The sequence below is a fragment of the Eptatretus burgeri genome, chromosome 8 (genome assembly GCF_056783735.1).
Source record: "Eptatretus burgeri isolate ZD-2024b chromosome 8, Ebu_testis_v1, whole genome shotgun sequence".
NCBI classification, from domain to species: domain Eukaryota; kingdom Metazoa; phylum Chordata; class Myxini; order Myxiniformes; family Myxinidae; genus Eptatretus; species Eptatretus burgeri.
In genome coordinates, this window is record NC_140968.1 from 3,442,898 (window position 1) to 3,466,145 (window position 23,248).

The window sequence follows — 23,248 nt, forward strand, 5'->3', positions numbered from 1 at the left end:
GGATCATGGCATTAAATTTTGGACTTGGACCCCCCCAAATTTTTTGACCCCCCCAAAAAAAATTGTTAGAGGATTTTTTTTCATTTCTGCATGTTTTAAGTGATTTCCAACCCCCCCCAAAAAAAATTGTTTCCCCCCCCCCAAAAAAATTTGGGAAAATTTTATTTTTTTTGCATTTCTACATGTTTTAAGTGATTTCCAAAACCCCCCCCAAAAATTGTTCGAGAAAAAAATTCTTTTTGCATTTCTACATGTTTTAAGTGATTTCCAACCCCCCAAAAAATTGTTACCCCCCCAAAAAAAAATTTTGGGGAAAATTTTTTTTTTGCATTTCTGCATGTTTTAAGTGATTTCCAACCCCCCAAAAAAATTGTTACCCCCCAAAAAAAATAGAGAATTTTTTTTTTGCTTTTCTACATGTTTTCAGTGATTTCCAACCCCCCCCCAAAAAAAATTGTTTGAGAAATTTTTTTTTTTTTTTGCATTTCTACATATTTTAAGTGCTTTCCAACCCCCTCCCCCAAAAAATTGTGAGAAAAACAAATGTTTGTTGCATTTCTACATGTTTTAAGTGATTTCCAACCCCCCCAAAAAATTGTTAGAGGAAAAAAATTTTTTGCAACTTTTTTTTTCAACAAAATTTCGATTTCTTTTTTTTGCATTTCTACATGTTTTAAGTCATTTCCAACCCCCCCCCCCCCAAAAAAAAAGTTGGAGAAAAGAACTGTAACTGTCAGCACTGTTGACATCATATTTAATGAATAAGATATAAGGTTCACTTGAGTGACCCAGCAGTATTGGCGGCGGAGGTTTTGCACTCTCCCGAGTGCTCCCCCTCTAGTTGTTCTTGTTTTTATGAAGTTTCTGCCAGTCAGCAAATAAATCCTTGATTTTCTTTATCACATGATAAGTTTGTCTATATGTAATTCTCACTCCGTCCCAGAATTTTATCAATTGCTCAGTCACTAATTTTGCACTTTCCTGGACCGTTTTCTTCTCTGTCAGATGAAAATAGAAAAACACTGGAAGGACTTCACGTTTCGATGGCAATTTTCGTCCACATAGCTCTGGAGCACGGTCTCTCCGACCAGCCACACTGGTGGATCCTTACTTCTCCGATCCATATTCGCAAATGAGACTATTGTTCACCGGGTGATCAGTCTGGAAGACAATACACCAAAATAACCAAATTAGCATATAACTGTGACCATATAAGGAAATGGTGGGCGGGACCCATCGGGACCAATATCGTGCACACGCCATCTTACCTATGACAGTCAATTAAAATAATCAATTCAAGATTGACTGCCATATTCAGTGGTTCCATAACATTTTAAAGCGGGGATAGTTAAAACCACAAAATTCTGAAATTTCAATGTCCGGTAGCGACCCCGAAACATACTTCGATTTGGCTGAAACTTCACCAGTGGTGTTTTCTCATCAAAAGGAAAAGAAATTGGGGGTCAGACTTGCAGCTTTCAATTTTTTTTAAAATAGAAACCGACCTAACCTACCCTACCTACCTCTCCCCTAAGCGTTTTGGGTTGCGTTGGTCCACACCAGGTATTGAGAGGCCGTTTATCCTCATCTGCTCTTTCTCTCTGGGCTATATCTAATCGTGTGTGTGTGTGTGTGTGTGTGTGTGTGTGTGTGTGTGTGTGTGTGTGTGTGTGTGTGTGTGTGTGATGGCGCCTGTCCTACTTTAAGTTAAGATTGTAGAAGTTCTCACGGGATAAGTCTCTTCTGTATCTGCTTTTGTAAGATTGTTTGCCTTTTGTCACACCCCACAAATTCCTTGCTATCTCCTGCTGTATATACCAAAAAACCCAATTCAATGTGCCACATACTTTTCCTCGCCACTGTAAATAAATGCTTTGTATAGAAATGTTCCCAGCTCGTTTTTATCTTGTCCTCCATTGGTCCACCATGATTTTCACCCGAAGTTACCCGGGACGTTATCCCCCAATGATCTGGTTCCGAACCGGTACATGCTTGGTAGTTCCGCTCGGCTGCATCTGATATGGTAAAGTGATCCAGTTTGAGCAAGTGCGTACCTAGGGCGTGTCCCCCGGTAATTAGATCATGTGACCTTTCGGTAAACGGTATTCATTAGACGGAGGACCCTAAGTCACGTGGTTGAGTTATCGGCGTTCACGGTCGATTTGCAACCCGCCGCATCACGAAGTTATTCGTGTGCGACAGCCTGCGATTCCGGAGAGAGTGGTGGGAACCCGAGGTCGCTCACCCCTCGTGGTCTTCGCCCTCAACCCCGGGTCCGCAACACTTTGGTGTCAGGGAGTGAGACACGGACCCTGAACAGTATCATGAAATGTATTCCCATGACAAACTTCTTGTAGTGTTGTAACACCAAAACGTTCAGATCGTGACTGCAGGGTCACACCTTTCAAATCCAATATTTTAAAAACAAATTTAATATATTTTTTTTATTCCTTCTAAAAAAAATTACCTTTATTATTTTTCCTTTTTTCTTTCTCTCTCCATCCGTTGCCCTTTCAGCCACGAACTCTGCAGTCGCTGTTCTGATTCCTGTGATACGTGCTAATGGCAGATAGCTCTGACGTCGGTTCAAAGCGCTCCCTGGATCGCATGCTCGAGAGACCGTTGGCCAGCCTTTCGGTCAAAAGGCCAAAGAGTGAGACAAGTGAAGGGGCTGGAGATGCCTTGGTCCCTGTGAGTGGCACGGTATTTGCATTGCCAGAGGGTGTTCGTATTAAGACGGAAGCCCCTGATCGCGGTTATGAGGATAAATTGCCTCACGGTTGTGCGGGCGCTGCATTGGGGAGACTTCTGCGACCCAAAGGGATGAGCGGCCCACGGCCTGGCAAAGAGAATATGAGAGAAGAGCCGGTGGACATGACGACAAACAAAGGGTGAGCATGATGAATATCCAAGTATCCTTTCTTTGCAATGCTTGAATAAATTGTTGAATGCAGGGTTTTTTAATTTGTTTTTGTTTTTAATGCTGGTGACAGACGTAACTACCTGTATTCTCCATTAATTATTTTAAAAAATTTTGATTGTTGCTGGTATCTTTTGTCGTATAATTGAATTAAACGCATTGCCGTAATGTGGCTGCCTCCAAAATGAGTGTCTGATTTTTGCTGGGATTGATTTCCCGACAGTACCTCCTAACTACCCTGAATAGCAACCATCTGATGCGTAAACATGGAGTCGTTTCGAGTCCATCGGAACAGCAACCTGGCCTTGTGTTTGGCAGCATTTGTTTTAACACATACTTTGTTGACTTCAGGGATAGCAAGCGAGACAGGCGACCTCTCACGCCAGATGTGATTGTCCTCTCTGATGATTCCTCAAGCCCCAAGGCCAATGGGCAGCCCAACGGCACGGGGGACCTCGAGATTGCTGCAGAGATGCTTAAGGTAGGATGAACGCATTACGACAGCAAAACATATGTAATGCAATCATCTAATATGGCCTCCTTTCAATTTTGCAAGTTTGATGAATGCCTGTGCAACTCCCAAAACACACATATATATATATATATATATATATATATATATATATATATATATATATATATATATATATATATATATATATATATATATATATATATATATATATATATATATACTCACGAGAGTTGAGGATAGCGGAATGGCATCTGGTTGAGGCTTTTGCCCAAGCCAGTGGGGGTAAGGAGCTTGGTTCTCACTCGATCTGGTCCTAGCATGATGGACAGGTCTGTGGTAATCAAGTTCGATACTCAGGCTCAAAATTGACTCGGGTTACATTTTTTTTGTTGCGTTCCTTGAAACTCGGAAGGCCGAAGACTCGAGTTTTCAATTTGAGTCTTTAAAAATACACGGAGTCATCATTTCCAAGTCATTGGAAATTTGATTGAACACTGAAACAAAAAAAGATTTATGACCTGCTGGCAAGTAATTTAGTTATGGATATTTTTATTTTCTTTGCAGGAGCGAGGCTCGTGGAAGAGCAAAGTAGAACTGACGTTGGGACAAACATCAGGGAGGAGGAGGAGAAAACAATGACACCAAGTTCGATGGTTGAGGTTGGAAAGGTTAATAAAGGTCATGGTTCAGAATTTGGGATAAGAAGAGATGGTGGTGCACTGCTTCTTTGAAGCTTTGCAGGGAAGAGTGAGACAGAACAGACTCTTGAACGTGGTTCCATAGTTCAAAGGAAGAGAACATGATGCAGGGTGGAGCCGGAGAAGCGAGAATAAAACTAGTTTAGGTGTACAGTCAGCTTGGATTGTGGAAGTTTAACTAGAAGGGGGTTACTGGAAGAACGTGCGCATCCTGGAGTAGATGGGGAGGGTCGGAGGCCTGAGAGAGCAGAGGGAGCAATATTGGATAATAGACGGTTCAAAAAAACAGTGGGACCATCGACATGCCTGTGATGTGAGAGCAACAGACCTTGTGCTTTAGTCTTATCACAGGACATTCTAGTAATTTTGAGATCTTTGGACTGCACAGAATCTAAAGAGACAGATGTGTTGCTGGAGCACCAGCCCATAGCAGAGAGCAGTAATCCATTCAGCTATGGACAAAGGCCTTGTGAGTAACTATGATTTTGCAAGCAAAGACTTTGATTGGCAGAGGATGCCCAGGTTCTGCTGGCTGGCAAAGCCATCTTTGTAATGTGGTCAGCCTAGGAAAGGTCATGGCTGATGGTGCATTCTCAATGTTTAAGAGACTGAATCTCTTTGAGTGGATGACCAAAGATATAGATTGGTGGGTTAGTTTGACGATTCTTCAGTAGCGAGAGGATGAGACTGAAATTTTCTCGGACTGAAGGACGTTTCTTTTATCAAATCAGTGTCTAATCATTTCCATAGTGAGAGAGAGAGAGAGAGACAGACACAGACAGAGACATAGAGACACACAGAAAAAGACGCAGAGAGATCCAAACCATTCCTGAGAGGGGGACAGAGGCACGTCTAAAGTTTTGACCGGGATGGAATCTAAGCTGATATAGTTCGAGATCACACTGTTTGAAAAGGGGAAAAGACTACATCAGAAGCAATGATGGATTCAATGACTTTGTTGAAATTGGAAGCATTCTCACAGGCCTATAGTTGTTCGGATCTGTTTTCGCACCCTTGTTGTTGACAGTAATGATGCTTGCTGACTTCCATACATAAGGGAGGAAACTGGAGGAGAAAGAGAGACTGGATAGGGCAGATGGGGGGGGGGAGTAAGAGCAGCAGAGTAGGATTTGAGAACATGGACACCGATGTCATCGGGGCCCATCACCGACGGAGGGCCCAGTGAGACAGTCATTCGGAGCACCGGGGCTGTAACAAACCCAGCTCGAAACACTGTTTACTTATTCCTCCTTGTCTGAATACCTGGATTCTGAAGATCTTTTGGAGTTGTCACTTGGTGATCCTTCAAGGGAAACTCCTTCCAGAGGCTCCAATTGAATTGCTTGCATCCAATGTGCAAAATCCTCATGATCGTCGTATTCCATTGCCAACATTTGCTCGCACTGCTCACTTGACTAAATGCGTACGGAAAGCCGAAGCCGTGGCTTTCGGTCTTCGTCTTCATCACCAACCAGGTCACGTGATGCATTACATTTCGGGTCGAGGCGGAAGATCATTCGTTTCTCGGTATTCAGTGACCTCTAAGGATACTCCATTCCTGTAAAAAAAATCTCAAGATGGTTCGTAAATCCTTTTCACTATCATTTCCTTTAAATCACAGGGAACCAAAACTAACTGGCAAAAGAGAGAACATGATACAGGGTGGAATCATTTGTCAGGTTGGTTCTCATGCTCACAGAACATTGTGTTTCGACCCTTGAGACTTGTCTGGGTGGAGATTAGATCCCAAACTTAACTTGTTCGTGGGAGACGAGGCGTTAGCTTGTCCGTTAAACCCACACCAAGAATTGTCGTTCGGGCCTCGTGGTTTATCGTAGGTCTGCGTTCCCCGTCCCTCTAGGAGGGAATTGTGGATCTGAATGCACGTGACTTTTGTGTTGTGGATGAAACATTGGACCTTTTGAGCATCCTTCTTTCTTGGGGGAAAAAAATATTTTAAAAACTCGAGTTGCTTGTGTTTTTGCTTCTCCTCTCTGCAGTTCTCTCAATTTTGTGTCCAATTTAACGAGTTATATCTCCACCTCAATAACTTTGCCACTGCGGTTGTGGCCATTCGCAGAACATCGGTTACGGGGAACGCACTCACCTTATTCGACGTCTGCGAAATGAACTACGCCTCGAGGAAGCCAAATTGGCGCTGCTGAAGAAACTGCGCCTCGGCCAGCTGCAGCGTGAACACACCCATGTGAAGGTACACGTCACCGCATTCTCGACTTGATATATCACCCGTGGGAAATCTCATCCACGCTGTTGGCATGGTGGAGGGACTGCAAGATTCAACGACAGAAGAATATACAGGCTAGCTCCTGCCCACTGCCACCCCTCGTTTTTTACCTGGCCTTGCCCCATTCCCCTGGACCCCCTAGATACCCCCCGAAAGGCAGCATGTGACGGGGGGCCCACCTCCCCTTGTGCGTGGTGGGCAGGCGATGTCGGTACGTCCACCAACCCAGCCAAGTGTCAAGCCGATGGGCATCCCGCCGCTTATCCGCGGAACACAGGTAATACCCCTGCCACTTCCCTCAGCCTACAAGATAACCCTTTGCGGTAAGCTTTCCTACAGTTGGACTCTTTGATGTTCGGTTCGAGTGACTGGCATCACAGACTTTGGGACATCAAGTAAAACTGAAGGCATCGGTATTAAAGCTTTCATGCTAATTAGAACCTCAAAACTGAGCTAGTCAAAGCAGAAATAATTTTTTTTTCTTCTAATTATTGATTTTAAAAAGTGTTGCTTACACAACAACACCGTCACATCCATTCAAACCTCCCCAAAAGGTTTGTTTTTTTTGTTTTATTTTAACACCACCGTCTTATTGAAACTTCACAGCTGTCTCGGCTTTTTCAACGAGAGCAGGTTCCGGGAGTACGTGTCCCACCGCCTCTGCTCATGGCTCCCCGGCTGCCCTTACCCAGTTCTGGCTCTCTCTCTTGCCAGAGACTCCTACCGCCTTTGCCCACCATTCATGCTGCCAACAACGGGAAGCCAGGCTTGGTTCCCTTCTGCCAGGTGAGCCACACAAAGGGATGGGGGAGCAGAAGTAATTTTGAGCATTGCTGAAGTTGTAAACTTGTTTAACTCTTCACGTTATTTCTCCGAAATAAGCTCGTGGAGTGGGTATCCCACCATCCGTCCGTTTACACTTGACTGAAACATCTTCTCACCAACTACCCGACCGATATGGACCAAATTTGGTGTGACGCATCAGGACAGCAAGGTCTCATCATGGGGTTGTGCTCCCCATCTGGATGCACCCCCTATAAAGGGAGTGAAAATCGGGGGGGGGGGTTGGAGGAGGGTGAGGAGTTCTTGTGTTGTTGTTTTGTGTTTTTATGTTATTGTTTGGGTTGCATCAGGACAGGAAGGTCAACAACACCTGTTGGGGGAAATAACCATCAGTCCTCCACGGGGATACCTTTGCGTTGCTGGAGTGGAAGTTGGTGTCATCGACCTTCTCAACGAAAAATGCAATTCAGTTGAAGTTGATTTTCTCAAAGGGAAACGCGCTACCAAACATGTAAATTACGTTGATCATAAGATGAGACACATGAGCTTGGAGATACTACCATGAACCTGAGGAGGAGGAGGAGATCGGGACCATACTCTGTCCAGAGCGTTGATGCTGCCTCAGCAGTCTCCTTGGCTCTTGGGCACAACCCTGGATGGGTCGCCACTCCGACGCAGGATACCAGCATGCTGGCACTCATTTTGCCGACCTCAGAAGGATGACAGGCCGAGTTAACCCCACCTGGTATTAATTCAACAGCTGAGCGGGATTTGAACTCCAGACCCTGTGATATGAAGCCAACACCAGGCATATGAAGCGAAGAGGGCAGTACAATTGTACAATAGTTGTGAGTCAGAGGGAAAAGGCTATTTGTTATGTTGGTGATTAACCCGGACGCTAAGAAGGCTCAATTCAACTGCACAATATTGCAATATTACTGACCGTAAGCAGGTTCATGATGCACGCTTTCTTTCGTGTCGAACGGCGGCAAATTGCTTCACCTCAGTTGTGCCGTTCACAAAAGGATCTTTCGTAACAACACCTCGCACGCGGGTCGTGCCGGGCGACTCACGACCCACCGAATTGGCAGGACGTTTGAAGGCCTCCGTGGCCTTCCTTGCAGACGAGCCAGTCCTTCGTCCATTGGGCTGTAGTTCGTCGCTTTGACTTTCTTTTGTTTCAGTCCGAGCGCTTGTTGATATACCGAGTGAGGAATTGGCTTGTTGTTGTTGTTTATGTCCGACATGCCCAACGAATAACAGCCCGGTGGTGTCACTCTCGTACAAGATCGGGTATGCGTCCACGTCCTTGTTTTCACAGAGATATGGTATGTTTGCACGTAATCGTGGACCGCGAATCTAAAAAAAGTTTTGAGATATCTCTCCCTCCCCGCCACCCCACAAAATTCCCCCCTCAAGGAGATTCTCTGGATGCTTGTTTGTGAAGTTAGGAAAGTATTAGGAAAAAAAAAAATGGGCTGGGCCAATCTCTACCAAATTGTGCAAACTTTCTAGGGGTATCCAGGGTCAGGTCATGGGTACAAAAAGAGAAAAATATACCCCCTCCCTACCCCCCTGCAAGCTGCTGCATGGGAAAAACTACTTGATTAACCGTCTCGGATGACGTCTGTGGTTGTTTCGCGACACGTCGTGCCGCGGAGTTATCTGCGGCTCGCCAGCTTCAGGGTCAAAGGTCGGGGAGCGAGTCTGAGAGAGGACACTTGTGACCCAGCCGACAAGTCCGAAACAATAATAAATGTCACAATCTGGACCTGAGGTGTCCCGGGGATGCATCGTTGTGACACCGAACCAGGACTGAAACCTGCACCGGAACAAAACCTGTGCCTGTTATTGCGATAAAGGGGGTTTGATGTTTTTGACCTTGGAATTGTGAAAAAGGGGTCAATTATAAATGCTAACATCTCGTTTTCATGCAAATAAATAAATAAATAAATAATAATACCATTCCCTTCGTACCGTAAAGGCACACATTGGCTGCTGAGGCAGTTTCATAGGCAAGTACACAGTCCTGGACGTGTCACCACTCTGACGCAGGTTGCCCCTTACCCCAGTACACTGGTACTCATTTCGCCAAACTCCGAAGGATGATGGGCTGAGTCAACCCCACCATGTGTTAATTCAATGGTGGACAGGGGCTTGAACCTGGGACTCCAATAGTACAGGCATTTTAGCAGAAATATTTGGTCAACCTCCCACAAATTGCAACAAAAGCAAACTCAACACATTTTGATTCCTGGATATGTCCTCAGTGACAGAAAAAAAAATTCCTAAGGGATCCTCTGTGGGGAAAGTCCTGAAATCATGGAAATCCAATATGGCCGCCACCCGGCTTCGGGGAAAATGAGAAAATTGTAAAGATTGATATTTTAAAATGTAAATATATGTTTTTCTCCATTCTAATTGTTTCTAGTTATGGTCAGGATATTGATATACAAGATTAATTATTAAAAAGTGAAATGTATTGAGGGTAAAATAAAAAAATTATAGCTTTTTTGTCCAAAAAAATGTCAATTTTTTTTGTCCCGAAAAATTTTTTTTTTACCTGATACTGATTTTGGCTCCTGGACAAAAAAAAAGAAGAAACGTTGAAGACACAAGATGAAATCGAGTCTATAACAATACAATATAATGATGTAAATCATTGAAACATGACAAAATTCACAATTCCACTCGGGGCAATCACATCTGCCTGACGAAGGTTTCGAAATGAAAATGAAAATTCGCATTAAACTCAGAAACTACATCCATTATAAACTTACTTTACATGTTGAGAAAAATCAAGCGTATTAAAGTTAGAACTCGACAATGTCGTCATTATCCTCATCATTGTCACTTGGAGTGTTTGTGCAGCCAGAGCCCCTGCAGTTTCCACAAGCTGGAGTGCACTCAATGTTGTGCTTCTTGCATGTGCATCTCATGGTGCTACATTCAGCCTGGCAGTTGCACCTAATGACACGTAACATCTTTTCAGGAGCTGGAGCTATTGATGTCTGAAATGGCACAAAACCCTCGTCACACTTCTGCCAACCCCAGTCTGTCGGAAGAAGTATGCAAGTCTGACTTCTTGAAACGAATCAAAGACCACCTTCAGAAGCATGCCGAGTCTGCAAAGATATCTTCTAGAACTTCAGGGCTCTGGGTTCAGTCTATGGACATGCTAGACATTCTACGCAAATACATCCGGGCGGAGCGCACTGGGAACTGGGCACTACATTGACAGGCCATCCAGGAAATGCTGCCTAACCTGGCATCCTCGGGCCACAACCTGTACGCCAAATCTGTGAGGGTGTATCTGCAGCAGATGTCCAACCTCAAAACTCGACATCCCAATGTCCAACAACGTTTTTATGAGGGGTTCCATGTGGTTCGACGAAGTCATCGCCTGTGGGCAGGTCTTTCATCTGACCTGATCATCGAACAAGTTCTGATGAGAAGTTTGAAGACCAGCGGGGGGCTCACACGAGGGCAAGGAATGACAGAGCAACAACGGCTGGTATGGCTACTATCAATGCCTGCCTGTGCAGAAATAAACCAGGCAATGCAGGAGCTCACAGGTGTGAACTACAACACTGGAGAGCAGAAGAAGGACATGACCAAGGCAAGACAATCTAGTGACTGGAAGGACACACTATCAGCTCTTCAGTATTTACAGGAACAGAATCCGTTCAGTAGTGATCCACGTCTGAGGAACATTGTCACTGGAGGTCATGCACACCCCACCGTCAAAGTCGATACAGCACATGCTGTAGGAGCCAACATATTGAAATCTATGGATGGGAAAACACCTGCTGAGTACACATTAAGAGGAAAGACCAAGTTGTCACCCTCGGCATGAAGTCATCTGTCAAGATTGATGGAGAGCAAGTCCAGGTTGACCCACAACTCCTCTTCCATGGACTGATCACTGTTGCACAGACAGCAGAAGAACTGGAGTCGGCCTTCAAATATGAACTGTGCAGCTATCCACCAGCCCTCTGATTCCTCTCTTCAGCTCCGAGAAGCACACAAGCCAGTCTTTGCTGATGCCATCTGGGATCTTCTTGGATCCGATGTCCCAGCCGATATCCCCAATGATGGGCAACAGTATGTTTTGGATGGCGGGGCACTTGTTCAACGCATTCCATGGTCTCGTGGATCTACATACAGAGACATACGCCACCAGTACACTGATTATGTAACGAAGAAGTACGGAGACGCCATAGTCGTGTTTGATGGTTATGAGAGTACCAACACGAAGGACATGACACACCAGAGATGGTCTAAAGGGAATGCTGGCACTACTGTGACATTTACAGCTGACATGCGTCTCACAATGAAGAAGGAACAGTTTCTTGCCAATAGGCAGAATAAACAGCGATTCATTTTTATGTTGAGTGAAGAGCTTCAGAAGAAGAACTGTGAGACACACCATGCCTCAGGGGATGCTGATCTCCTGATTGTACTGAAGGCCGTGCAGTCTGCTACTGTCACCAACACTGTGTTCGTTGGTGATGACACAGACCTCCTCGTCCTCCTATGCTACCATGCAAGCTGAGAATGCCATGACCTCTTCTTTTGTCCCGAGCCAAAGAAGAACACGAAGAAGCCTCGCATCTGGAACATCAAGGCTACAAAGAAAATGATTGGTACAGACATATGCAAGCACATACTGTTTCTACATGCAGTTCTTGGGTGCGACACGACATCTCGTCTTCATGGGATTGGAAAGGGAGCTTCCCTCAAAAAGTTCAAAGCAAACAACACATTCCGTGAGCAGGCCAAGGTTTTTGATACATATCCAGCTTCCGTATGTGATGTGGCAGATGCAGCAGAAAAAACATTGGTGATAATCCACAACGGAATGTCAATCGACACCCTGGACACCCTCCGGTATCAGCGGTACTGGGACAAGGTGGCTTGGAGCTCCTCTCATGTGCAACCACAGACGTTACCACCAACATCAGAAGCAGCAAAGTATCACAGCCTGCGCATGTATCTGCAAGTCCAAGAATGGAAGGGATGTGCAGATGAATTTCTTCCGACAGACTGGGGTTGGCAGAAGTGTGACGAGGGTTTTGTGCCACTTCAGACATCAATAGCTCCAGCTCCTGAAAAGATGTTACGTGTCATTAGGTGCAACTGCCAGGCTGAATGTAGCACCACGAGATGCACATGCAAGAAGCACAACATTGAGTGCACTCCAGCTTGTGGAAACTGCAGGGGCTCTGGCTGCACAAACACTCCATGTGACAATGATGAGGATGATGATGACATTGTCGAGTTCTAACTTTAATACGCTTGATTTATCTCAACATGTATAGTAAGTTTATAATGGATGTAGTTTCTGAGTTTGATGCGAATTTTCATTTTCATTTCGAAACCTTCGTCAGGCAGATGTGATTGCCCCGAGTGGAATTGTGAATTTTGTCACGTTTCAATGATTTACATCATTATATTGTATTGTCATAGACTCGATTTCATCTTGTGTCTTCAACGTTTCTTCTTTTTTTTTGTCCAGGAGCCAAAATCAGTATCAGGTAAAAAAAATTGACATTTTTTTGGACAAAAAAGCTATAATTTTTATTTTACCCTCAATACATTTCACTTTTTTATAATTATTCTTGTATATCAATATACTGACCATAACTAGAAACAATTAGAATGCAGAAAAACATATATTTACATATTAAAATATCAATCTTTACAATTTTCCCATTTTCCCCGAAGCCGGGTGGCGGCCATATTGGATTTCCATGATTTCAAGACTTCCCCCTCGGAGGATCCCTTAGGACTTTTTTTTCTGTCACTGAGGACATATCCAGGAATCAAAATCTGTTGAGTTTGCTTTTGTTGCAATTTGTGGGAGGTCATCCGACATTTTGTCTGTACTATAAGGTCCTAAGGCAACCACCTTAACAGCTAAGCTAACACCAGGCTTGCTTTCATGCAAATAAGGGGTTAATATTTCCCAAGTTTCCTTGAAATCGAGGGGGTTCTTTCCAAATCGCAAACACATGCATGGGTTCTCCAACGGTTTGATCATTGACACCACTGGGCGGCACGTGCACTGTTCCTGTACACGGCACGCACGTACAAACATGCAAACAACATCAACATCGCAAATCAGAACACGCTGTCAGACCGTCGGTCACCGGTAGAGAGAGAGAGAGAGAGAGAGAGAGAGAGAGAGAGAGAGAGAGAGAGAGAGAGAGAGAGAGAGAGAGAGAGAGAGAGAGAGAGAGAGAGACAGAGACAGAGACAGAGACAGAGACAGAGACAGAGACAGAGACAGAGACAGAGACAGAGACAGAGACAGAGACAGAGACAGAGACAGAGACAGAGACAGAGACAGAGACAGAGACAGAGACAGAGACAGAGACAGAGACAGAGACAGAGACAGAGACAGAGAGATCTGCATCGAGAGAACTCGTTCATCGTATGAAACGGAAGACCAAGAAGGAACCTGAAGAAGTAAAGAGCAAAGATGGAAGAAGTACACGTGCGTGATGTTTCGAATAAAGATTAAGAAGATGGCGGTGCCCAGTGATTTCATTACAGTCAGACATTGTCAACTTTGCTTCGAATCAAAGTTTGAATTTGTAACTGTAATTCGGTGACGTGAACGTTTAATTGTTTGACTCTTGCCGGTTAGAGTGTCACCTTTCGAAGTTGTCATTCGAGGCTTGAGCGATCTTGAAACTGATTTTTTTAAATATATGTATTTTTTCCACCCTCAATATTATTTTGGGGGCCATTTTACAGGTGAATCATCTGTCCCCCCCCCCCCCCTGATCATCCTGCTGCCCCTTTGATGTATTTTGGACGTTGCTCACAGTCAGGTAGCTTGCAAGTCAAAATGTTTGTGAAGTCGGTGAATGTAATCCGAACTTTTCATTTTCAGCTTCGTCGATCAACGGTGACGAATTTGCTGTGTGTCTTTTCAGGAAATATGTGCTCTTTGACTTGTTTTTTTTTGATCTGTGATTGTGATGCACTTACCGTATACACACGTCCAATGTGAAGTAAAACGCTGCTGTCTTTCAGTCCCGACTGAAGGTTGTCTTTCCATTCGGTTACTCGAACTTTCACCTTTATCTCTCTCTCTGTCACCCGTCCTCTCAGAGCATGGCGCTATCCGCTCGTCTCAGTAGTGCCAGCATTGTCGGCCTGGCTCCAGGGAAGCTCCCAGGCGCCTCCGGCTCAAACCAGTTGTCCTTGGGCTCCAAAACCTTGCTCGGCGGCTCGGGCACGGCCATCGGAGGAACGGGAGTAACCTCTGCGGGCAACCTCTCCGAATCCCCCGCATCACGTCAGGCCGCGGCCAAGCTTGCGTTACGCAAACAGCTCGAGAAAACTCTTTTGGAAATTCCGCCACCCAAGGCCCCGGCGGCCGAGATCAACTTCCTTCCGAGTGCCGCTAACGGGGAGTTCATATACCTGCTGGGCCTGGAGGAAGCTGTACTTAGCCTGCTCACTTCCCATGGTGCGTTGCATGCCCGGTGACCTATTTCCTGTGTAATTATGACTACCGCTATATTTTATTGCCAGGTAGCCAGTTTAAGGGGGTTTTATTATTTTTTTTAGCAATCAGATGACTTTGCTTAAAAGTCACCGCACCCATCAACGGGTTTGCCATCAAGTTTTTGCAACTAAACCTCATTTAACATTTCAAGTTCCCTTCATGTCAAATTTCAAATCACGTGCAGTGTTGATGAGTGTTATCAAATCCTTATCCTATCTGGGCCGGTTCTTTGTCCTATCGGAGTTTGATTTTGGCATTCAAAGGCCATGGTCCTTGCTCAGTTATAAACTGCAACAAAAAAATGTTTTTTGTTTTGTTCCATTGTCTATGTCATGGAAAAGCTTAAAGTAAGTGTTTTACAAGAATAGCAAGGACCTTAAAGTAAAATGTACAAACGAACAAAGTCGTATGACATTCACATCGAGAGACGAGCGCTCAGGTTGGAATACCAAACAAGATACCCGGCCCAGATAGGACAAGGATTTCATCGGACCATTCTCAGATGAGTCAACAGGAGAAATGGCTGGATTTGAACCCACACTGTAATTATGGCCTTGAGCGTCTGCAAACCCTTGCTTTCTTGAACCGGAAACTTAATGGAGTGTCGCTGGTATGAAAGGTGGCATGTGCATCCTCTCCGGCAGGGCGAATGAGCAACATGCCGGGTGAGCCATTCAGCTGCATCCAGTGCCTGGCAGACTTCACACCCCGCTGGGCACGATGTCGCGACGGCGTGATCCTCTGTGAGCCGTGCCTCGCCGCAAACCTAAAGCGCAAGCTCAAAGCCGAACACACCGAGAGGCTCAAGGCCGCGTTCCTCAAGGCCTTGCAACAGGAGCAGGTAAAGACGATGCGTCTACATCCATTACATTGGCATGAACAAGATGGCGCATGTTGTGAATGTGTGGCACGTTGTTGACTTTGTGAAGCTGTATTTGTGCTCAAACCGGTCTTGTTGCCTGTTGCACGTGATAAGTGTTGTCATTCGTTACGTGCTGCGATTATTTGTTTTTCTGGAGATCGCACCGCCAGCTCGGCAGCCATAGATCATCATGAGGTTGCCCGAAGTGAGTCGCCTTCATGGAGTCTCGCTCGTATTAAAGGTGCATACCGACGTTTGAGCTGTCTGGTCCTGGCTTGATTCCCGAGCCGACTATAAACTGTCGGATTCGTGCTTCAGGGCACCGTCCCTTGGATGCACATTAAGCCTGGGTGTCCTGCCTGCTGGCATTAGTTGGTCGGCCTTAAATGTCCCACGGTTCCTTTCACCAAGAGTAGAGGAGTCACCGCCGGCATCCTGGAGCGAAGTGCGAATTCCTGCCCAAATCGTCTCGTCTCCAGTTGAACGTCCTGCCTGGCCAGTCGGTTTCGAAAGACTCGGGCCAAAACCACCCCCTCAACTGACCCATAACAATACGGGATTAATTGGCTTGTTAAATAGATAGCAGTGTATCCATGGTGGTATTTAACAAGGATGGCCCCAAACTACATTTGGCACCTTCACATATCTAATTTAAAGCTCACCACGAATGAGATCTCAACGAGTCCACAGAGAACCTCCATGAAACGTTCCGTGCGTCCAGGATTTGTATATTTCGAGTCATCCTGTGGACACTTTTTACCAAAAAAAGCAAACGAACCCACAGGCGGCGGACACCGATAACTGAAAGTTCTTTCGTAAGCACTTAGAGCTACAATGTGAAGTTGCTCTTATGATAACTATGGATTGAAGGGGTGAGAGAAAGGAGAGAAGGGGAATGTGACATGGGTGATCGTAGGAGTAAGGGAAGGAGCAGGTATGCATGTACTTGTGTGTGCTCAACCATTTTGTGCCTTTCATCTCATCCTCTTTTCCTCCATGTGATGCTTTTGGAAGGAAATTGAGCAGCAATTCAAACAGCAAAGTGTGGGGGCTGGCCTCACGAAGGCAGAGTCTGTGATTCACCATCGACCAAGCCTTAAACAGGTACGTTGTGCCGATGGACCACGAGCGAAGCAGCGACACGTGGACTTTAACCCTGCATCGTGCCCCGTCACATTCGGCTGACGCACACCCATTCTCTGCGTACGCACACTCGCCTCTGAGCTGTCCAGCCTGGGTTTGAATCCCAACCCAACTATAAACTGTCATATCGTTTTTTTTTTTTTTTCTGAAAATGTCCATTTTGTGTAATAATTCCTGTTCCATGTTCTTTGGCAGTTGTAGTTTCATGTCCATCCTTCTCCCCCTCCCCAACCCCACGCCGCAGGCACAATCTCAGGTGCCCTTGGCCAGTCGACTCAACCAGGCAGCCATGAGAGGAATCTCACCGTACATCCCACACAGCACGGTCTCCAGCCTTCTCGCCGGGAATGGTGAGACCTTGCGCAGCTCGGGTCACACCGGGGCTAATAAAGGGGCAGCCACCGGAAGAACACGCTTTGTGTGCAAACATTATGTGATCAGGATCACCGAAAGCTTTTGTAGGGTTTACCATTTTTCAGTAATTTTGCTACACTGTCGGGTAGTGCTTTGAGGGAGGATCTGTGCAAGTCATCAGATTTCTGCGAGGGCATATTGAGTGAAGAATTGATAGCTACGTCCTCTCCCCTGTTGTTTTTTTTTTTACCTTCATCTCTGCAACCCAGCTCCCCTGAACATGATGTACGTGCAGCCCAGTATGTCAACACAGAAGGCCTCCATCTCTCCCTCGTCGGCGGAACGCCAACGAGAATATCTTCTCGACATGATACCGTCCCGGCCTGTCTCCAAACCCAGCACCCCAAATGCATGGAAGTGACAACCTACAACTTCCCCCTTTTTCATTTCCTGTGTGTATGTGTGCGGATTTTATTTCCTACTTGCATCACAACAGCAGAAGTCGACAAAGACATTGTTTCCTTTTCCATCTCTCTTCGTATGTTTGCTTTTTTTTTATATATATATATATATTCCATAGACTTGCAACCGTAGCACTTCAGGTTTGTTCATCTCCGAGCAAATCCTCCAACCGGGCGCTCTTTCTCCACCCTTGCGTTATTCATCCGTCCGTGTACCGAACTGCCGTTGCAGGTTTTAATTTTTTATTTTATTTTTTAATGACCATCTCGCCAATCGTGTTCTAACTCTCCCTCAACTTTTCTTGAGGCTTTTAAATTGCTTCCTCGTTCTCCACTCTCCGAGCCCCCGCTGTATTTATCACTATTTATATGGTAGTTGTGCGAATGCAATGGCTCTGCATCACCTTGTCTGGTTGTTCTCGGTTTATCTCGCCATTTTTACAGCACCAGCATTGGTGGTTTCTCCGCGGAAAGTATTTCCTCCGTCGCCACTCGCAGTGTTACAAACGAGCCTTGTTTTGTTTTCAGATCTCACGACGAGCAATTATGGTCTTTGGGGTGATTATACACACCAAACCAATCGTGTTTGTTGTTTATTTGTTCTGTTTTTTTTCAACAAAGTGTCGTCAACAAACTTACAATGTTTGCTTAAATTACCAAGTGTTAACAATAACTTTTCTTTACCCAGTTTATATATATATATATATATATATATATATATATATATATATATATATATATATATATATATATATATATATATATATATATATATATATATATATATATATTACAATGTTCTTTCTCTTTGCTTTTGTGTATTTAGTCCTTCGACGCCACAGCGAAAGTTTTAATGCATGATGAGAGAGCAAGGATTGCGATACGTGTTTACTGTTTAGGAAGAAAAAAAGAAAAGGTGTTTTTAAATGTACATTCATTGTAGAAGCTTTCTCCGCAGTAATAACGAACGGCGCCTTTTTGTCGGTTGCGTCGAACCTGAGCTCTTGTGGTTTCGTGCAAGTTCCACGTTGCGTTGAAGTTGATCCCCACTTTATAAGTGCTTGCAGTTCAACGTATATCCGTAAACATTTGGTCGAGTAAGTTTCGTGAAGGAATGGATAAACCAATTTAGAAACCAATCATTTTGGATTCTCTGCCTGGCTTCATGACATGCCGTTGTTTATTATTATTATTATTATTATTATTATTTTTAATGCAGGTTTCAAGGCTAATGTAAATGTGAAACAACAGGTGACAAATGGTCAACAGACAGGGTGACACAAAGGTGAAGAAAGAGGACAATGGAGCATGGATGTCGCAGGTGAAAGGGGGACAGGGTCTCGATGGGCATAGGAAAGGTCAGAAATACAAACGCGAGGGACTGTGGTGCTGGTCGTGGGCAGCAAAGTTTGAAGCCTGTTGAGCGAAGGCCACAACATGATTAGACTGAGAACACACAGTTGCACCTGTGAGAGAAGAGGGGGACCAATGAAGAAATTTAAGTGTTTCGCTTCGACTTGGGGAAAATTAACAAGGAAATGGTTTCTCGTCAAAAATGTGTGATTTAGAGTTGGAGGAGGAGAGGGGTAATTGGGTAGAAAAAGCAGGACACGAAGACAGCTGTTATCGACTGCAACGCGACCAACTCTGAAACGCAACCTTTTGTCATTATGTTCCAACAGCACGGAGGACCTTCGACTACATGGGCTTGAGGGGGAAGGAGTGGAAAATGGGAAGCAGTAGCACCAGCCTATAGTGGGAAGCCATATTCCATGACACTTTAGAGTTTAGATGAAGGCCTTGTGTGCCGTTGTAAGCTGAGGAAGGACTTGACTCTGCCAATTTGCAACTGGATTTGAAGGCCAGCTTAAAGATATTATCTCCCCAAAGCAGGTTACATCTCATGATGAAGTCCAGGAGCTTGAGAAACCAGACCTTTCCCAGAGGCTGCTCACAAAAATAAATTGTGGAATTTACCAGCCATTTGTTATGAAGGGGGAAATTGAGAACGGGACTTTCCTGCATTTAAAGACACGCTACAAAAGTGAAATATAAATATATATATATATATATATTTATATACATAATCGAAATCAGACTCTTACTTTGCCTGGAGTGCTGTAGTGGGTACCAGGAAGCAAGTGCCACATCAGCTCTTGCTGCTTACATCGTGACCAACAGGAAATATCTGTCCATAGTGCACAAAACAGTTCTGGGGATAGCTCGGAACAATTTTAGTTCTGGAAAGGCTCCTCTGGCTAAACAGTTGCATAGGCTCTGCCTATTAGGCAGAAGATAAGGACAGCTACCGTTTCACTCTGGGGAAGAGCTTCTGCTCCACACTGAAGAGGGCCAACAATCCCGAAACACGTGTCCATCAATGTTCCCTCTCCGGGGTGGACTGGTCGATAGAATTGAGAATTTAATTGTCTTCCTGGTATTGGCTGCAGAACAATCCTCCTGGAAAGGGAGGGGTTGTAGCTCTGCTAAGCTCATGCCTAATAGGTGGAGCCTTTGCAACTGTTTAGCCAGAAGAGCCTTTGAAAGTTATATAATTATATATATATATATATATATATATATATATATATATATATATATATATATATGTATATATACACATATATACTAACAGAAAAAAGTTCCTGTGCATCATTTACACTAATGAGAAATTGAAACAAACATATCACATTGTTTGATCATATTAATATTTAGTGTTTGATAAACATGAAATTGACATGAGAATGTCAACACGTGTGTAAGACATGAGTCCAGAGGTTCGAAAAGGTGTGCAGTCAAAAATCAGTTAACGACTCAATATCTGGTGTGACCACCATTTGCGTTGACACACCCTTGGCACCGGTGCCTCATTGAGGACACAAGATGGTTTGAAGAAGGCTTGAGGGATGCCATTCAAGATCTGTACCAAGGCCTGCTGCAGTTGGGCCGACATCGCCGGCTGGTTTTGAAGACTGCGCAATCGTCATTGAATTTCATCCCACACATGTTCTATGGGAGAAAGATCAGGCGAAACAGCTGACCAGGAAAGTGTGGCAATGTTCTGTTTTGCGATGAAGTCGGTGACCACGTGTGGGACGTGAGGGCACGCGTTATCCTGTTGAAGTGTGATGTGACGTCCATGAACCTGCAAGAATGGGAGGACGTGAGGACGGAGAACTTCATCACAGCTCCGAATACCTGTTAAATTGCCATTCATGACCTCCAACTGGGTTCTGTGATGTGCGGTGATGTCTCTCCATACCATCACACTTCCACCGCTGAACGACGAAGGTTGCACAACACATGTGTCAGCGTAACGTACCCCTTCCCGTCGATAAATGCCACAACGGCCATCACTACTGCCTAGATGGAACCTCGATTCATCTGTAAGGAGGATAGCAGCCCAATCTAGTCTTCTGAACCTCAGACGTTGTCTACACCAAGCCGGGCATGCATGTCAATGACATGGCAACAACATCGGACGTACCGCTGGTCGTCGTGGTCGGATGTTATGCGCGTGTAACCGATTCCTGACAGTTCTGGCACTGATTGGTCACAAGCCAGGGATGCTATGAGCTGTCAAACTTGCTGTCTGGAACCGATTCTGAAGATGCACCAACCGCATATGTGACATCACACATGGTCGCCCAGAGCGTGGATTGTGTCCGATGTTGCTAGTGTTTTTATAACGTCTCCAGAGTGACTGTACGGTGTTCCAATGAGCATCAAAACGCCTAGCCACAACGTTTTGTGTAATTCCTGTCTCAAGCATGCCAACAGCACGTGGACGTTCATTTTCGGAAAAGCGTAACATCACGTCTACGACGTTTAGACGCCAATAAAAATGTTTTTCACAGCTGGGATGGTTCACCCAATTGTGCTGTGTTGCACTTTGCTCAGTACCACGTGCAGCACCGTCACATGACTCGGTACACGTGCATGGCAATTTGTGCATGCAGTGCACAGTCTGCACTTGCAAATTCCGGATATTCACGGGTAAACTGGGGAGCATGTCGACGCACATGTTGGTTCACCGTTATCTTGCTCGGGCACAAGTCAGTATAATTTTGTGAATATTTTTTTTTGATGTTGCGCAGGAACTTCTTTCAGTTTGTATATATTAAACAAAAAGCGCATCTCTGACCCTGAATGCGACATGACGCTGATGTCATGCACAAAAGTAAACCAACAAATCGCTTCCAAACTAGGATAGCCTCCGTGAACAACTCAGGTCTTTGAAGATTTATGGTCAGAAATAAATTTATGCAGAGCCGCCGATCCGGATTTCGCTATTATTATGGGCTCGTCAGGACGGCAAAGCCTGGTATTGGCTTAGCGGCTTGGGTGGCTGGTTTGGAGTCTTTGGGTCCTGAGTTTGAACCCCGTTAGCTGCTGAATTAACACCAGGTGGAGTTTACTCAGCCTGTCATCCTTCTGAGGTCGGTGAAATGAGTACCGGTGAACTGGTATCGCGGCACAGCATCAGCGTCGTCGTCATGCCGCAACAAAATGATAGGCCAAGCTGCCACATGCAATAAGAAAAAAAAGAAGTCAGGACAGCATACCGTGAAATCGTTTATGTGTGACCATGTTTATGTGTAGGTTCAAATAAAAATCTAACCCCTTAACTTAAGGTTGCTGTTATGGGACTCGACCTGTACCTTACTACCTCATCAAGTTCGGGGGTTCGATCTTATATATACATACACATATACATACATACACACACTGGTATTAAAGGTAGTATATTCAGGAAAGTGATTTGCTGCAGACTCCAGCAGTTGTTAGTACAGCCATTTTTGTGGGCAGTTTGCTTCAGACTTGTGGGGTCATGGATTGGATCCTTATTCTAGGTAATCTTACAACACAACACAACACAACGCACACACTACCGTGACTGTGTATCTGACTGCCCGATGGATGCGGAGCTGTTTTGACCATCATGACAATGAGGGTCTATTTTCTGTTCGGCGAATTGGCTGTTACATCCTCACATCAACTAATTGGTTGCATTATCGTGCTTTAACGAACCGAGTCATTTGCAACGTGTTCACAAACATCGGTGTGTTTAGAACGAGTAATTGAGCAACGATTTGCTTGGAATTGTGTCGGAAAACACTGGAAATTGTTTTCTGCACCTCGTATTTCTAAGTTGATCAGTAAATCAAAGTCTGGGCACTACCCCAAGGGATGGAGCTCAACAATCGAGTGCAATTTTTCAAATCCACTTCAGAAACTCTAATTTATTTATTTTTATGTTCTTGCAATATTACATGATGATTGGAAAACGAGAATCCTTTCAAAACAGTTCTCATGGACGGTGCTTGAATTCGAGAGTGAATTTACGTCCAAGAATGAAGTGCGACTGATAACGGACGGAACTTTTGACATCTTATGAAGTGCCTGGTGGATTGAAGAATATCTCTTTCGAAGGGGTCTAATCTGGTTTTCTTACCTGCTTATCTTCCTTTGGCACAAACAAGTTACCTGTTTGTATTCACACCTCTGTTTGCATGGAGCGTGTTGCTGGACACCGTGCCTGGCTGTTGAAATTGTAATAATTTGGTTGACCAATACCGTGAATTATTATTTTTTTTTTTAATTTGGTTGCATGAGGATTCAAGTCGACCTGTGCTCTACTTTGCGCATAAATCAGTGTTATTGTTCAAAAGTCAAAAGGTTTATAACATTGCTTTGGGAGAAGCCATACGTTATATCGAAAGTGTGTGAAACAGTTTTATCTTACTTCGCCTGGGGTTTTTGGCCTAATTAAGTTGCAAAAGTG

At 44.7% G+C, this 23,248-nt stretch overlaps 1 protein-coding gene across 13 annotated transcripts in view; it reads left to right on the forward strand.

Moving 5' to 3' along the window:
* Positions 1-23,046, forward strand: part of LOC147020942 (transcriptional repressor p66-beta-like) — a 58,310-nt gene extending 35,264 nt beyond the window's left edge. For 10 of the 13 annotated variants that reach the window (XM_085890632.1, XM_085890635.1, XM_085890637.1 and 7 more), the window contains 10 exons: positions 2,518-2,891; positions 3,272-3,401; positions 6,174-6,305; positions 6,481-6,615; positions 6,945-7,124; positions 14,244-14,604; positions 15,288-15,484; positions 16,520-16,609; positions 16,893-16,998; positions 17,272-23,046. In XM_085890632.1, the coding sequence (XP_085746758.1) occupies positions 2,563-2,891; positions 3,272-3,401; positions 6,174-6,305; positions 6,481-6,615; positions 6,945-7,124; positions 14,244-14,604; positions 15,288-15,484; positions 16,520-16,609; positions 16,893-16,998; positions 17,272-17,423 (1,812 nt within the window). In that variant the 5' untranslated portion in view covers positions 2,518-2,562 and the 3' untranslated portion in view covers positions 17,424-23,046. The remainder of the gene's footprint in view (positions 1-2,517; positions 2,892-3,271; positions 3,402-6,173; positions 6,306-6,480; positions 6,616-6,944; positions 7,125-14,243; positions 14,605-15,287; positions 15,485-16,519; positions 16,610-16,892; positions 16,999-17,271) is intronic. The other 3 variants (XM_085890640.1, XM_085890642.1, XM_085890641.1) reach the window with 3 other exon arrangements.
* Positions 23,047-23,248: the final 202 nt, after the last annotated feature.